The sequence below is a fragment of the Pyrus communis genome, chromosome 3 (assembly GCF_963583255.1).
Source record: "Pyrus communis chromosome 3, drPyrComm1.1, whole genome shotgun sequence".
NCBI lineage: Eukaryota > Viridiplantae > Streptophyta > Magnoliopsida > Rosales > Rosaceae > Pyrus > Pyrus communis.
In genome coordinates this window covers 1102923-1117908 of record NC_084805.1, presented here as the reverse complement: position 1 = coordinate 1117908, position 14986 = coordinate 1102923, and the positions used below count along the sequence as shown (strand labels likewise).

Here is a 14986-nt window from a genome sequence, read left to right as displayed (position 1 = left end):
CTGCACAAAACTTGTAATAGATCGAGTAACCTCACAATTAGTAGGATTTCAGTGCAGTTTGTGGAAGAGAAAGTAGGAGCTTCTTGTTGCAGAATTTGTAGTCTGAAATTGTGTTTGATGTCTTATAGTAATGAAATGCTGAGTTGCCTTGTCTGTTTAATCATGATTGACATGGTCTCAAGCATTTTGTTATAATCTGATGGACTTAATAATTCAAATGATGTTCGAAAGATTGAATTAAGTTTCGTGTTTCATCCAAATACTCCTTTCGAATTTTGTTGTTTGTACAACAATAGATGACTGCAGATCAAGACAACAGTGTTTTTCCATTAGTTAAAATAAATTCAACTCCCCGGTGTCTTCAGAAAATGAACCACGTGGTTCATTCTTGTACCAGGAAGAAACATGGAGGCCGACCCCACGGCGCTCGGATAGTATTTGTCCTGCTTCAACTCCAGCTTTGCCAATTCTTCCCAAGTTTATGATGCAACTGACTTTACAGGGGACTGAAATGAAAAACTATTGCAATGAGAAATTAAGCAGATTTTTCTTCGTTCCTTATAACTCGTGAGATTAGATCCATTGACTAAGATGGTGAAGCAGAAAATATCTTTTAAAACTACAAAGCTGATGGGATAAATTGATGGGGACTTGCCTGCATTTATTATAAGATGGTGACTAGTAACAATGTCTTTTGTGGATTTGTTTTGTGTCGTTAAAGCTAGCACTTACAGGTCCACTTGAAGCTTCCTCGTCACTATATTCATGTGTTCGTTTCAGGATTGTCAATGTTTGGTTTAGTTCTTCCAAATCTTGCTTGTACACCAAACGAGCCCCACACTTCTTCACACAATTGAAGTCTGCGTATTGTTTTTCTGGCACTCTCACATTTGAAATGTAAGTTCTGAATAAAAATTGTTCCTCATGACAATATTTACGAGGCAAATAAAATACCCAAAGATGTTCCGACAGAAGTGACCCTGTGTTATGACGCAAATTGTTATTTAAAAGCTCAATGACATGACCAATATAAGCAGGTTGATTGGCCAAGTTTTGGTTAGGATCTTGAAAAACAAGACAAAAGGCAATCCCCAGCCAGTCGGTACATGATGGTGGTGGAAGCTTCACATTTACTGAATTTCCCACACTCTGATTACTGAACCACTTTGGAATTTCACTTCCAGGCAATACAAGGTACTTATTGGCGGGATCTGGAGACGATACCTGTAAGAAAAGAACTATTTTAGAGAGAGAGAGAGAGAGAGAGAGAGAGAGAGAGAGAGAGAGAGAGAGAGAGAGAGAGAGAGAGAGAGAGAGAGAGAGAGTACCTCATATTGAGCGACGAATCTTGGAATCCTTGAGAGTATTGTATTAATCCAGCCTTCATCTTGAACCAATGCAATGCAATTCGTGCCAGTGAAGTCAAAGTCATACAAATTGGTGAATCTGCTGCTCAACTTGGATGCATCTGTCAACCTTTTTAAGGATGTACATTCCCCTAGACGTACATATAATTCGCTATTTGATGGAAGAGGTGGCAATTCTTGAAGGCTTTTGCACCCCTCCAAACCAAGATACTGGAGCTTAGAAAGGCGTCTAATGCTTTCAGGTAGATTGACGAAATTATTTCCGCCGAGATACAACTCTTCCAAAAAGGACAAGCAGCCAATATCATTTGGGATATCTCCTTCATAGAGTTCACAATCTTCTAGATATAACTGTCTCATAGAGCAAAAATGATTTAGAGAAGACAGCACCAAACCCCAACAAGGAGGATCAGGACGGCTCTTTCCAAGTCCTAATAAGCGGAGAAGGCCCCACCCTTCCCTTAGTTTAGCATCTAGTTCACATTTAAAAAATAGAAGTTTAAGATTTTTCATACCCACAAGCGGCTCTGTCATTGTGTCTCCACATCTAAGAAACTTTAAGTGATCCATGTCTCCTGGGAATTTGTCAAGTTTTGAGCATCCCATCACATTGAGATATGTAAGAGACATCAAATTACAAATATCCCTTGGAAGGTTTAAGAGATTTTTGCACTGACTTAGACTCAAACTATTAAGGCCAACCAGATGTCCAATTGATGAAGGTATTTTCTCGATCGCAGTCCCATCCAAGTAAATCGTGGACACATTCTTCATTTGCTCCCCAAATTCTGGTATCTTTTTCACATTTGAGCAGCCACCAAGCGATAAAGATTTAAGAGAATCCATTTCAAACTCACTTGGAAGGCTCTTAATGCTTTCACATCCTCTAAGGTTCAGAATTTTAAGTCTTTTGAGGAATGCAACAGACGGGTGAATTTCAACTAAATTCTTACAATCCCAAAGATCCAACATCTCAAGATTTGGAAAACCACTGAAATCTGGGGTATTAATCAATTTCTTGGAGGAGGCAAGATTGAGATATTTCAACTTGGGCAAGTCCTATTCAACACCGTAAGGTTCATATCATATATTTGGCTTCTACAATCTTAAAATTTATTCAAAACAATAAATAAATAAAAAGTAAATGATTATTTTGTAAATTAAACTACATTTATTCAAGGATGGATAATAATTAGGTACTCATTAGCAAGTACATCGACTATTTTTTTTTTTTTTTTGGTCCAATAAAAAAATGTCACATGTTCTTGTTTTTAACATGTCCATTATTTTTTTAAACAATAAAATATGTGTTAAAGTATCATTGGACAAAATTAGAAAATGAGTACTGACTGGGGATTTATTTAATATTACTCTTACCATATTTCCCTCCGAAAGCCGAAGAAGATTGCTATTAGGCATGTTAAGTTCAGTAAGCAAGTACGGGCGAAAGCTGGTTGGAAGAAACTTGGAAGGATACCAACTCCAATTTATAATTCTCAAGGAACATGGAAGAAATTTCGGACCCGAAGAAAATATCAAATTATTGAATTCCAAAAACCTCAGTCCATGCATCTTAGAGAAGGCTTCGCAATTCCACTGGGGCACCTCTTCTACTTTGGGCGGGCGTAAGGATATAGCTTTAATTGCTCTCGAACCCTAACAATTAAGAAAAAAGGATAAATTAATTTGACAATCAAGTCTACTAGTGTAAAAAGAAATCGTATCTTCTTTCAAACTTAGAATTTAACTTCTTACCGTATTGGTCGTGAGTATATAAAAAATGTCATCATAAAGCCACAACCTGCTGCGTAGACCAAGCTCTTCAGACTCTTCATGAACAATTGTCCACGCCATTTCTTGCATCAAATCATGCATCCCTATCATGTTTTCGAAATTGTATACGAGAAATCTCTCAATTAGTACATCTATCATACTACTACTAGAAATTCCAAATGAATTGTCTAGCATCCGCAATACTTCCATCGTGGGCTTCCCTTTGTGGAGACACGCAACATCGAGAAAAATTCTCTTCTCCATCTTTTCTAGTCCATCATAACTAACTTTGAGTGAATCAAAAACTGTTGGAATAGGAATTTTCCTTAGATTATCTCGTACACTATTCCATGCACCTTGACCTCTCGCATACAAAGAAGACCCCAAGGTTTTAAGAACCAATGGAAGGCCTCCAGCACGATTAATGAAATACTTAGACAGTTCCAAAAAATCTTCCTCAGGTTGGTCTTTTCTAAAGGCGTGCAGGCTAAACAGCTCAAGTGCTTCGGCATCTTTTAACACCTCAACATTATGACACAATGTTATGTCATGCTCGACCAGCAGACGTTGATTTCTTGTTGTAATGATAATTCTACTTCCCATGCCAAACCAATCTTTCTTTCCAGCTAGTACTTGTAGCTGGTTTACTTGATCCACGTCATCAAGTACTAGAAGAACCTTTTTGTTGCATAAGCATTTCTTCGTGTAATGGATTCCCCATTGTTGGTCTCTAACGTTTTCAATATTTTCTTTCAAGATTGGGCAAAGAAGTTGTTTTTGAAGACGAACTAGAGTAGGCTCTGTAACAGAAACCTCTCTAACGTTTTCAAGAAAGCAGTGAACTTCAAAATGATGGACGATTTTATCATAAACTAGCTTAGCAAGAGTAGTCTTGCCTACGCCACCCATCCCAGTTATCCCAATAAATCGAACATCATTTGCATCATGAGCTAACAGCAAACTTAGTTGCTCGAGTGCAGAATCAGTTCCGACTAACTTCTGTGAGGAATCTAATAGCCTGCATGTAGCTTGCACCTTCCTCCGCACGCAATTGACAATGTCATCAATTAGCTGTCTTTCAGAGCTGGATGGAAGAATAGTATAATAAGTTAACCAAACAGGGGCACCAAAGTAAGAACAACAACGAAACATTCAAATATGCATGCTTACTTAAAATTCTTCGAATGCCACCCAGAAATTTTGGATACTTTTTTCAAATCAGATCTCCACTGGGTCACCTTCTTTTTGTCTTCGGTACTACTGAACTTTTCTTCATGCTTAGCGAAGGCTTCGGCAAAAGACGCCCTCTGATTGCCTACGTCAGATGGATTTGTCTCATAAAAGATTGGCAGAATTGATTTCCTCGCTTCCATACATTGAACAATGTTTGTGAGTTCGTCCAAGCACCATTTGGAATGAGCATATTTTGGAGAGAGAACAACGATTGCTGTATGCGATGCTTTGATTGCACTTAGGAGCTCTGGAGAAATACTTGTTCCTCTTTCAAGTTCTCGATCGTCATAGAAAGTCGTAATTCCTTGGCACTTGCACAATTCATGGTATAAATGGGATACAAAACCCCTACGGGTGTCTACACCCCTGAAACTCAAAAACACATCATACTTCCATCCAGGAGCTAAATCATTTGAAAGAAAAGATGAAGAGGCTCTTTGGGTGCTCCAAGTCAATGCCATTGGAAAAAACAGTTGCTGTAAATTGGGTACTGCAAACAGTAACTGAATGAACAAGTAAAACGATAGAAGATCAACAAGAAGCACAGTTTCACTCTATTCTTGATTTTTTCTTCTTTGAGAGTAGACCTTCCAACCCAACAACCGTTTGCAGATATAAAGGTCCCCTGTTATACCAACACAAATTCGATTAATAAATTGGACTAATCTGTATCTTAGAGTTTGTCAATGTGTGTTACTCTTCTGTGTCTAAATTTATAGCATCACTATTTCGATTAATAAATTGTCTGCATAGTGAGTCTGATAAAATGATATATTATACATGTCACCTAATTAAGTAGCTATATTAAACTTTGAGTAAAGAAAAATGTTCAAGCAAACCATTATCTGTAAAAACAGTTCAAAAGCCAGGAATCGATAACCCATTAAGGAAAAATGATAAGGAAAGCGATTGGGAATAAAAACTTGTTTCATTTGTAACTGATCAGACCTTATACATTTAGTGTATTAGTATTATGTAACTGAAAACACAATCGAAATTCATCAACGTTCAAACTTAAACAATCATAACCTCAAACAACCAAAGTCTAAGGAACAAAATCTGATCCTCATAGTACATAATTCATCTCTCTCTATGCGTAAAACATTTAGAAAAATAAAATGCCAGTTATTAGAATGGAAAGTTGAAGTACCTGGGCAAGTTTTTCTTTTTATCCGAAGATCATCTCCACTTTCCCGCATTCAAAATATCACCACTGATGTTCAAAGTTTACATAAATTTGTCACAAATCCATGCACTGATGTTCAAAATCAAAGCAGTTAAGAGTCAGTGTACACATCAACAATTGAATGTTACAGATGGAATGCAAAATCACGTGGAATGAAATCATCAAATCCCAGAGGAAAAAACTTTTCAAAGCATTCTTGCGAAATCAAAATCCAACAACCATTTGATCATAACCTCAAACACATAGTACACATCTCTATGCGTAAAACATTTAAAAAAATCAAATGCCAGTTATTAGAATGGAAAGTTGAAGTACCTGGGCAAGTTTATCTTTTTATCCGAAGATCATTTCCACTTGCTCTAAATAAAAAGGACAACAACAATTGTCATCTCCACTTTCCCTGCATTCAAAATATCACCACCAGTGCACTTATATAAGGGAAACAAACATGTGCATCCAATCACCAAAGTTTACATAAATTTCTCACAAATCCATGCCACTGAGTGACACAATAGGATGTTCGAAATCAAAGCAGTTAAGATTCAGTGTACGCATAAACAATTGAATGTTACAGATGGAATGCAATATCACGTGGAATGAAATCATCAAATCCCAAAAGAAAATGCTTCAAAGAATTCTTGCGGAATCAAAATCCAACAACCATTTGATTATTAGTTCAACGCAAATCATTATGAAAACAATATACAATACAAACACATATCCATCCGACTTTTTCTTAATTTTTTGAATTTCTGGCCTATGTTTCCTTCTTGATTATATTTCTCTATCAATAGAAAAATGAAAAACAAACAAACAGTTAGGGGTTCAGAAATTTAACATATATTACTATAGTTCAAAAGGGCTCATATACTTGAGAGAGAATGATGGGACCACCCGGGGATTCAAACAATTTTTCACTTTTAATCAGTCCCACAGTCTTTTCTGCGAACCCTTGCATTGCTCTCTGCATTTCCAGAAGTTACATTATGAAATTTTACTGAATAGTAAATAGTTAATACCTCTCAGAAAGCTCCATAAATTCTCCTTAAAACAAATTATGCACGATTAGGTAAAAAAAAAAAAAAAAGTAAAGAAAATTAACCTTGGAAGGCTCATTGCTTGTTCCGAAGCTGATTCCTGGAACATATTTCAACCATCAGAAAACAACCCTCCAAACCACACAATCAAAAAAATGAAATACTTTTTTTCCCCCCTAAGATTAGGAGAGAAAAAGGCTGATGGTGGAAAATCCTAAAAAATTAGAAAAATAAAAAGCCAAAATTATAAATCTGGAAAGAGTAACCAAAGATTAGATTTTCTGGGATTAAGATTTTCCTCGAATGTACACCAGATTCGCTGTTTTTCGGTGAGAGGACGTTCTCGTTAGTAGTTTCTCAAGAGTTCTGAGGAAAAATAGAGATGAAAAAAATACCCACGAGAAGGAGCGGAGGAAAGGCTGTCGAACGGAGGAGGAGGGAGGAGCCTGCATTGGGAGATGCTGTCGAACGGATGAGGATGTTTCGTGGTTCTGAGAGAGAACTTGAGAGATTCGTTCTGGAAGCAAAATGAACCTCCTTCCTTTTGCAACGATGACCAACACGTGTAACAGCAAAAAGGCTGAGAAAGGACTTTGACAATTACCAAACAAAATACAGCATCAACACAAACTTACACAGGTACAGAGAAGTGACAAATGACAAGGCAAGAAGTAGGTAAATCACACTCAAAATTCTCACAGCCAAGTTATAGGATATAGGAAATTCAGAGGTGTAGGATAGGAAATAAATGGGAGATAGGAAATTCAGAGAAGTAGTATAGGTAATAAATGGGAGATATTGGTATGGAGGTGGTGGGGATCATTGATTTAATATCGGTGATAGTATCAGGTGAATTATTTCTTTAACGAAGAGAAGTTAGTATGATTACTTACTTAAGTAGGAGTAAGAAAACTAAAATTTTAAGATAATTTATGGTGAACTATTTAACAGTTAAAATATTTGAAATATTTTTTACTCTTGGTTAAAATTCTAAACAATTGATCCTCTTAGCCGATGCTTACTGATGGGTTTAGTGGCTCATTCCGACTGGGCCGTTTACTTTGACTGAAGCCTATTGATTGGCTATTAATAGCTCCATGTTCTCGGGCCATTACTGGTTAAGTTACACGACCAGCCGGCCTTCTGCTTTTCCGAGATTTCCTTGCGCCTTGGGTAGATAGTAATGACCGACCGGCGGCATCAAAATCGAGGTGTATGTGGGAATCGGAATTCAAACCCCAACCCTTTTCAGAAAGGGAAAAGCAGACTACTGGAAAAACATAAAGGAAACCCTAACCTACGTCAAAATAAGGACATTATATTATGAATTCACCGTTTCTGGAAGGCTGGCTCACTTTCTCTGACTTCGGTTGAGCCACGTGATGACTATGTTAAAGGCAGCAAGGAGCCAATTTTATAAGACATTTGATGCTATTCTTTTGGTTCGCATCACAAAGAGAAAAAGAAAGGCAAGCTATGACTTTCGGTTCCTTAAAAACAAAGGCCGGCAAAAAAAAAAAGAAAAGAACTTTAACGAAAGCTCATGGTACTGTTCCTTTTAACGAAAAATCATATTTTTATACTAAAAAGTCAATCCTGGTAATATTTATTTTACCCTTTATTTTGTCCTTATTGTTAAAACTCAAAGTTTTCAAATCATTTTCATTAGTTTTCTATAAAAAAAAAGGAGCAGCATTTTTAAGGCATTGGATGCTTTTCTTTTGGTTCCCATTAGCAAAGAGAAAAATAAAAGGTTTTGGGCAATTACACATTCAAGATATTGGTGCTACATTTTTTGGCTTTTGGGAGATTATGTATTTTCATCTTCTCCATTTATATTTTGCTTGAGTGAGAACTATTGGGTGTATCTAGGATTTGGGGTTTGAGAGTTAAAATTCTATTTATGATCTCCATTGGTTATTAGTAAAATTTCCTTACCATCTTTGCACTAGATGTAGACTTATGCCAAATCAATATAAATCTTTTGTCACTTTGAATTATTTGTTTTGTCAAATCTTTTCGAAATAATTTATTAGTTTCACATTTGACACTTTCAAACAACACTTGATACTAAAAGAATGAGCTAAACCATTTCATCAAATTAAACTACAAGTTTACCGCACAAAAGTGCTCATATTGATTTCATTTGACTGATTTGAATGTTTCATCACATGGTATGAAGATAAACGTTGATTAAAAGGAAGAACAAATACTAAGTGAGAACATGAGCAATAAAACATTGGCATCCAATATCGAGCCAAAGCTAAGTTGGAAGGAGTAGGATTCTCTCCCCTCCTTTTTTTTCTCCCTTTCCCTCCCCTCTTATTTGAACGATCACGGTTAAGCCACATCAAAATGTTATATTAATTTTTTATAGAAAGAGAAAGATAAAATAGAGAATATGAGAGGATGGGATGGAAGCGTATAGAAAGAGGAGGGAGAGAGAATCCTAGTCCAACAAAAAAAACCACAAAAACCAATGTGAAAACGATATATGAAATAATGGAGAGAAATTGGTTGAGATTGAGGCATCATCAATGATTATCTTTCAAATGTTAATTAACACCGAATAATTAACCAAACTTTGTAGAGTAAAGACCACTTCCTCTACAAGAAATCCTAAGCTCTTTAATTCTCATTCATCTTCCAAGTCTTAATTTAGGCATACGAGACACCAGTATGACAAAGTCTAACATCTTTATGCCTTTGTTTTGTTTTCTTGCAGATATTTGTTACAATTCTACGCTTACGTGAAATTTTTTCCCAACTTCATTATTTTATCTATATATTCTAAAACAAGTAACACTGAATAATTGACGGAGAAAGAACAACAATAAAATCATATGTATAGACTGTAGAGTACAAGTGCCAAAATGAACAAGATTTTACCAAAAAGTCAGGCTTGGTGGCTTGCCTCTTCTCATAAGTAAGTCATCTAGTGTTCTGTGTCACTCTCAACTCGAGTTTGTTCAGTCTACTTCTGTCTTTCGGTAGTATGAGCTGGACTTGTGTTATGTATATTGTGCTTTTCCACCTTTTTGGGCTTTAAATCTTTTGGGAAATTTGAGTTGGAAAAGAAAAATTAAACTATCGATTTTGTCTATGAATTAGAACTCGAGCGAAAATTAAGTATTTAGACATTTTTTTTATACTATCTAGTACTACAATCTAGTGATATTCATTTTTTTATACGTGAGGAATTTCAAGTTTTTGACAACATTTATAAACTATTGTGTCCACCATCTCAGGAATGATGGTAGTACTTTCTAATTTTTTTTTATGGGAACATTAGGTTCACATCCTTCTTTTTATTACTCTATTGATTAAAATCCTATTCATTTTGAATTTTTGATCAAGGTCCTTAGGTATTAATAACATGATTAATTATTTGAATAATAAAATATTTTTATTTTTAAATATATTCCTTTAGTGTTAAAAATGTTACAATTAGTATATTTATATTTATGGCTAAATTTTTTATCATATATTTTTATTTTTATTTTGTACCTATTTTTAATTTGCAAATATTTTTTAATTTGTACCAATTTTCTTTTCATTTTTAATTTGTACCCATATATTAGTTTCTTTCTGTGCCCATATTTTTTAAAGTTTTATTTGTGTTTGTACCTATGTGTATACCGTCACGTGACATTGTATATTTAATCAATGAAGGAAAAATTACGTATGGTATATTTATGTTTTATGCCTAAACTTTGTATCATATATTTATATTTTTAGTTTGTACCCACTTTTAATTTGCAACATTTTTTTTTAATTTGTAGTATTTTCTTTTTAGTTTTATTTTGTACCCATGTATTAATTTCTTTTAGCGCCTATATTTTTAAAAATTCATTTGTACTAATAATTTCTAATCTTTTATTTGTACCCTAATTTGTTTATAATGTACCCTGTGACAGCTCGTCCCGAACTTTTGTACTGTTAGTGTGAAAAGACGATTTTGCACCTGGACGTATTTTATGTTGTTCGGTGTATGGGTTGAATTATTTTTGTTTAGTGGGCTGTCACTTGGACCACACACTCACACACACACACCTAACATTTCCCCCATGACTCTCTCTCTCTCACATTCTCTCGGATTCCTTCCATTTTCTTCCTCATCGTACGGACAACTTTCATCCAACCATTTCCAGGCACGGATCATGTTTGATGTTGGTGTTTTTGGACTCCTTTCAAGCTCAGGAGTCGATTGGTGGTGTTGATTGGACGTGAAACCTTTGAAAACCCTAGAACCCGTGAACCCAGTTTTGGTGCACTGTTCATGCACACGTGATCGTGAGGTTTTTAGAAGTTTTTAAGGTTATAGGGAGCTTTAGAACCTTCTCACGAAGCTCGAGGAACAATTTTGAGGGTTTTTGGACGTTGGGAAGCCCAGTTTCAGTGAGTTGCAGGTTTGGCTGGAATTTCGAGGTTTCTCCGGCGAGATTCTGTTGGTTTTAGGTCCCCAAAGTGGTAAGGTTTTGTTCTACTTGTTGTAAGCTTCATTTTGGTACAAATTTCATGGAATTTGGTTGAGAAATGAAGAAGATATTAAGGTTTGAAATTTTCCCAGTTTTCTGGCGAGAAATCGAGTTGCAGACGGCGGCGACCGGTGAGGCTCACCGGAGAAGGAGGAGAATATTCCATCAGAGTTAACGGAATATTCTAATGGTGTCAGATACGGCCATTAACGACTATTAGGGTTTTAACGGAATATTCCTTAACGCCGTTAGGGTTTCATACGCGTGCCAGGCACGTGCCCGCTCGTGGCCGGCGTGTCTGGGCGTGCCTTAGCCGGCGCGTCTGGTCGTGCCTTGGCTCGCGCGTGGGAGGTTAGAAAATTATTTTTAAAATATGGGGATGTTCGTGAGGTTGAGTAGATCACGTTGGTATATTCAAACACCTCATTTGAGCAATGTATGAGAAGTTATTATCTAAGGTTGGTTATGTGCGTTAAATTGATGGTTTTATAGTTGTTTCACATATAGGTGAAGACTATTCGGAGGACGAGCACAGCCACGCGAGGCTTGGGGCTTACGACCATTCTACGTATCAGTAAGTGGGCTTTTGGTTTTCCGTATATACCTATATAGTTGAGTATTTTTCCAGAAAATGCAATCAAATATTTATATGTTTTAAATGCCATGCCTAGCGTTTGCATATTTAGTTATGCATTAATAGTTGCTTATATGTATGCATTGGTGCCGTGGACGCTCAGGTAAGTCAGGTGAGTATGTTTGTTAGTAATCGATGTGGTGATGATGAGATTGAGTTATACCTTATATTCCTGCACCTCGGTGGTTGTGCTCTGCCAAAGTAGGGCCTAGCCTTCACGTGATCGTTCACCTCCTGCACCGTACGCTCACCTTAGATCCAAGGCAGGTGCTAGCCTATCGTATAGACCACTATAGGTGGTTCCGACTCGTAGGTGATTTGCGATACATCGCACAGCCTTCACGTGATCGTAGTACTGAGCGTATTTATATTACACTAGCCTGTCGTATAGACCACAATAGGTGGTTCCGACTTATGTGCAGGATAGTGGTTGAGGAGTTATAGTTTCAGTCGTACAGGTCACTTTAGGTGACTCCGGCTGACGTGTTGATATTATCAGCCTATTATGATTTGTGTTATCTCACCTGCTTGATACATACATTGTTGATTGAATATTCTGACATGGCATATTTTTCTGGCATCGCATATTTGAGCTTTATTGTTTTTAGCATGTTTTGAGATACGAGTACGTATAATATTTTCTGGAAAATATACAGGTTTTACAGAGAGGGGTTAGTATTTGTTATTGAAATGGTTTGAAAAACAAACTTTGTTTTTGCCCACTCACGTTTTCTGTTTTGCGCCCCTCCAGGTTTTAGGTAGCGAGGTCGTGGGTGGCGAGCGAGGCATCGAGGCAGTTCTGACAGAGCACCCTCTATGTAGGATTTTCTAGTAGTCACTTGTGTAGTGTTTGTTTGTTCTGGACTGCACCTAGGATACTTGAACTCCTACTTTGCATTTTTCCTTCCATGTTTATCACTAGCACTCACTGATCTTTTATTGTAAATTATCTTGTTGACTTTATTTTCCTCGCATTTTCATTCTTTTACTTCTACATTGCGCACTTGGCTACATCACACTCATGTGACAGCCATCACGCTCCAGTTTTTGGTTCGGGGTGTGTCATACCCTAATTTGTAAAATATACCAATTTTTTTAACACTATGGATACATTCTTTTGCCATTTATTCTTTCTTATTTCTACATAGTTTTTATCCATTTATTCAATCAAAATGTTTGAATTTTTTTATTGTAACCGTTTCTAATAGTATTATAGTGAGGGATTTTAAATTTATAGGATTATAAATCTCATAAAATATCAAACAATTAATGTCAAAACTATAAAAATATAAATATTAATAGTAATATAATGAGGTGTACAAAGTCAATGAACCTTGATCAAACTTTGAATACTATTAATGTTTTAATCAAAGAATGTTAAGGATTAGGGACCGCATTCAAAGTATCACTTTTTTTATATACAAATTACAAAATGATATTCGGGAGGGCATAATCATACTCGAACTTTTAAGTATAAACGTGAATACTTTTAATCAGCTATAAGTTCTTAACAAAGTTAAAAGAAAATATAAAAACGCGCTTCGACTTTTGTGTTATACAAAAGTAATTTCGATATTGTTACAATTCGGTTTTATACCCTTCAGAAAACAATCCCAATAAATTAGTCCGACAAACAATAAAATATGCTCATTCATAACAATAACGAGTTGACTAAGGCGAGTTGGAGTCGCCATCCCATAGGGAGTTTGTCCATCATCTATTTTTACTTATCAAGAGATAACATGCCATACAGTTCGTTTCAGGATGGCAGTGAGGAAATACTCCCACATCGTCCAAGCAAATGTTGATTGAATGCTTTATATATGTTTTGTCTGAGGAAATGAAGTGTTCCAAACTTTTTGAGGTAATTTTAATTCTTGAAGGCAAATTTTTTGAAGATTGCTCGGTTTCTTTTTGCTTCTAATTTGTTAAATTGCTAAACAAAATTGCTAAACTGGAAGTTAATCTTGTTCAATTATTCTCATAAGAAAGCATATGAGGATGTGGCACACTACATGTTCGATGAAATGCGTCTCAGAATTAGTACAGCTCTTTCTACACACATGCAAAGCTATGTAAGGGCAAAAATTTTGAGTCAAAAAAATTAGAGACGGTTGGTGAGCATGGTTTGCCTTGCTATTTGAGTCGGAAATTCAATTGAAGAAAGAGGTAGAATCATTAAACATCCTAGTTAATGGATTCTTCTATCCATTAACTAAAGTCTTTGATTCACGAACATGCGCTTTTACGTAATTATTTAGTTATTTTCGCAACACATTAAGAGTGAGTTTCTTTGAAATTTCGCAAAACATCAAGAGTGAGATTTCTTGAACTTTCGTAACGACTAAGTCAAGTCTCCTTTCACGCGGTTTTGGTAGTTAAGTTTTGTCCTTTCAGTTTGGAATTGCCCAGGTTCAGCTCTTTCTTGGGAATTCCTCGATATTTCCTAGTTCTCTGGTTTGGCTCTATGTATATGTATTTATTCAGAGGGGATGAGCTTGGGCTAATGTTGACCTCAGCAGTGAGGTCTAAGACAATATTGGTGCAAGCAATTTAATAGAGGTGCTTTCTGTCAATGATCAAATAATCAAATAATTAAGGAAAATAATTTTTTTTGGTAAACATAATTAAGGAAAATATTAGGAAAATCAAATTACCCATATTACTCATAAACAGTCTCTCTAGTAACGGTGAAATTGACTTATTCAATGGGGGAGAAAATTTAAATGTTTACAAAATGTGGAACTTTTGTTTACTTTCTTGGTTTGATTGATCATGCAATTTAACAATTAAATATTATTTGATTATCCAAAAAATTAAAATACATGTCATCGTACTAATCAACATTGAACACTCTTCCTCTCTTCGCGCTTTGACCAAAAAGAGAAGATATTCATGTCGTTTTGTCTTTTTTTGTTTTAAAACTCAAAAAAACATCGTACTTCCATTGAGTAGTTGATTCATTCGAAAGAAAAGATGCAGAAGATCTCTGACTGCTCAATAACATAGGAAAGTAATGAAAAGTTAGTGAAAACCTCGATGAAAATACTCACAGAAAAGTAGAGTAGTAGACCAGAAGAGAGATGTTTGGGAGTATTTTTGTTTACCACTATAAACTATGGTGTTTTCTCACTATTATATTTATCATCATTAGATGAGTTTGAAATTTGAAATTCGTGTAATGGATACATAAATCCAAAATTCAAATTCAACTAACAGTGATAAATATAGTGGTGAACATTACTAACATTTGAGGGTGATGAGCAAAAATGCACTCG

The 14986-nt window shown here is 35.7% G+C and overlaps 1 protein-coding gene across 6 annotated transcripts; it reads right to left on the bottom strand.

The window, feature by feature from the left end:
* Positions 1-166: 166 nt before the first annotated feature.
* LOC137727858 (disease resistance protein RPV1-like) lies at positions 167-7350 on the bottom strand. 6 transcript variants are annotated; one of them, XM_068466692.1, is made up of 10 exons: positions 6992-7350; positions 6662-6696; positions 6431-6523; positions 5875-5959; positions 5524-5586; positions 4311-4998; positions 3123-4224; positions 2745-3023; positions 1329-2426; positions 168-1224 (listed from the first exon to the last, which is right to left on the bottom strand). In XM_068466692.1, the coding sequence occupies exons 6-10, from the start codon at positions 4832-4834 to the stop codon at positions 679-681; spliced, it is 3549 nt and encodes a 1182-aa protein (XP_068322793.1). In that variant the 5' UTR covers positions 4835-4998; positions 5524-5586; positions 5875-5959; positions 6431-6523; positions 6662-6696; positions 6992-7350; the 3' UTR covers positions 168-678. The 6 variants fall into 6 exon arrangements, with proteins under 6 accessions (XP_068322797.1, XP_068322793.1, XP_068322796.1 ...); XM_068466695.1 differs by lacking the exon at positions 6431-6523; XM_068466693.1 differs by lacking the exon at positions 6431-6523 and having other exon boundaries at positions 6662-6915; positions 6996-7350.
* Between the last annotated feature and the right edge of the window lie 7636 nt (positions 7351-14986).

What these genes read in the sequence shown, in the direction of transcription:
- LOC137727858 (XM_068466692.1), bottom strand. Translation starts at nt 4,834, where the DNA reads ATGGCATTGACTTGGAGCACCCAAAGAGCCTCTTCATCTTTTCTTTCA. An exon ending in TGGCATTCGAAGAATTTTAA is followed by an intron (nt 4,225 to 4,310) that starts GTAAGCATGCAT and finishes TCTTCCATCCAG; the next exon opens with CTCTGAAAGACAGCTAATTG. An exon ending in ATATACTCACGACCAATACG is followed by an intron (nt 3,024 to 3,122) that starts GTAAGAAGTTAA and finishes CTTAATTGTTAG; the next exon opens with GGTTCGAGAGCAATTAAAGC.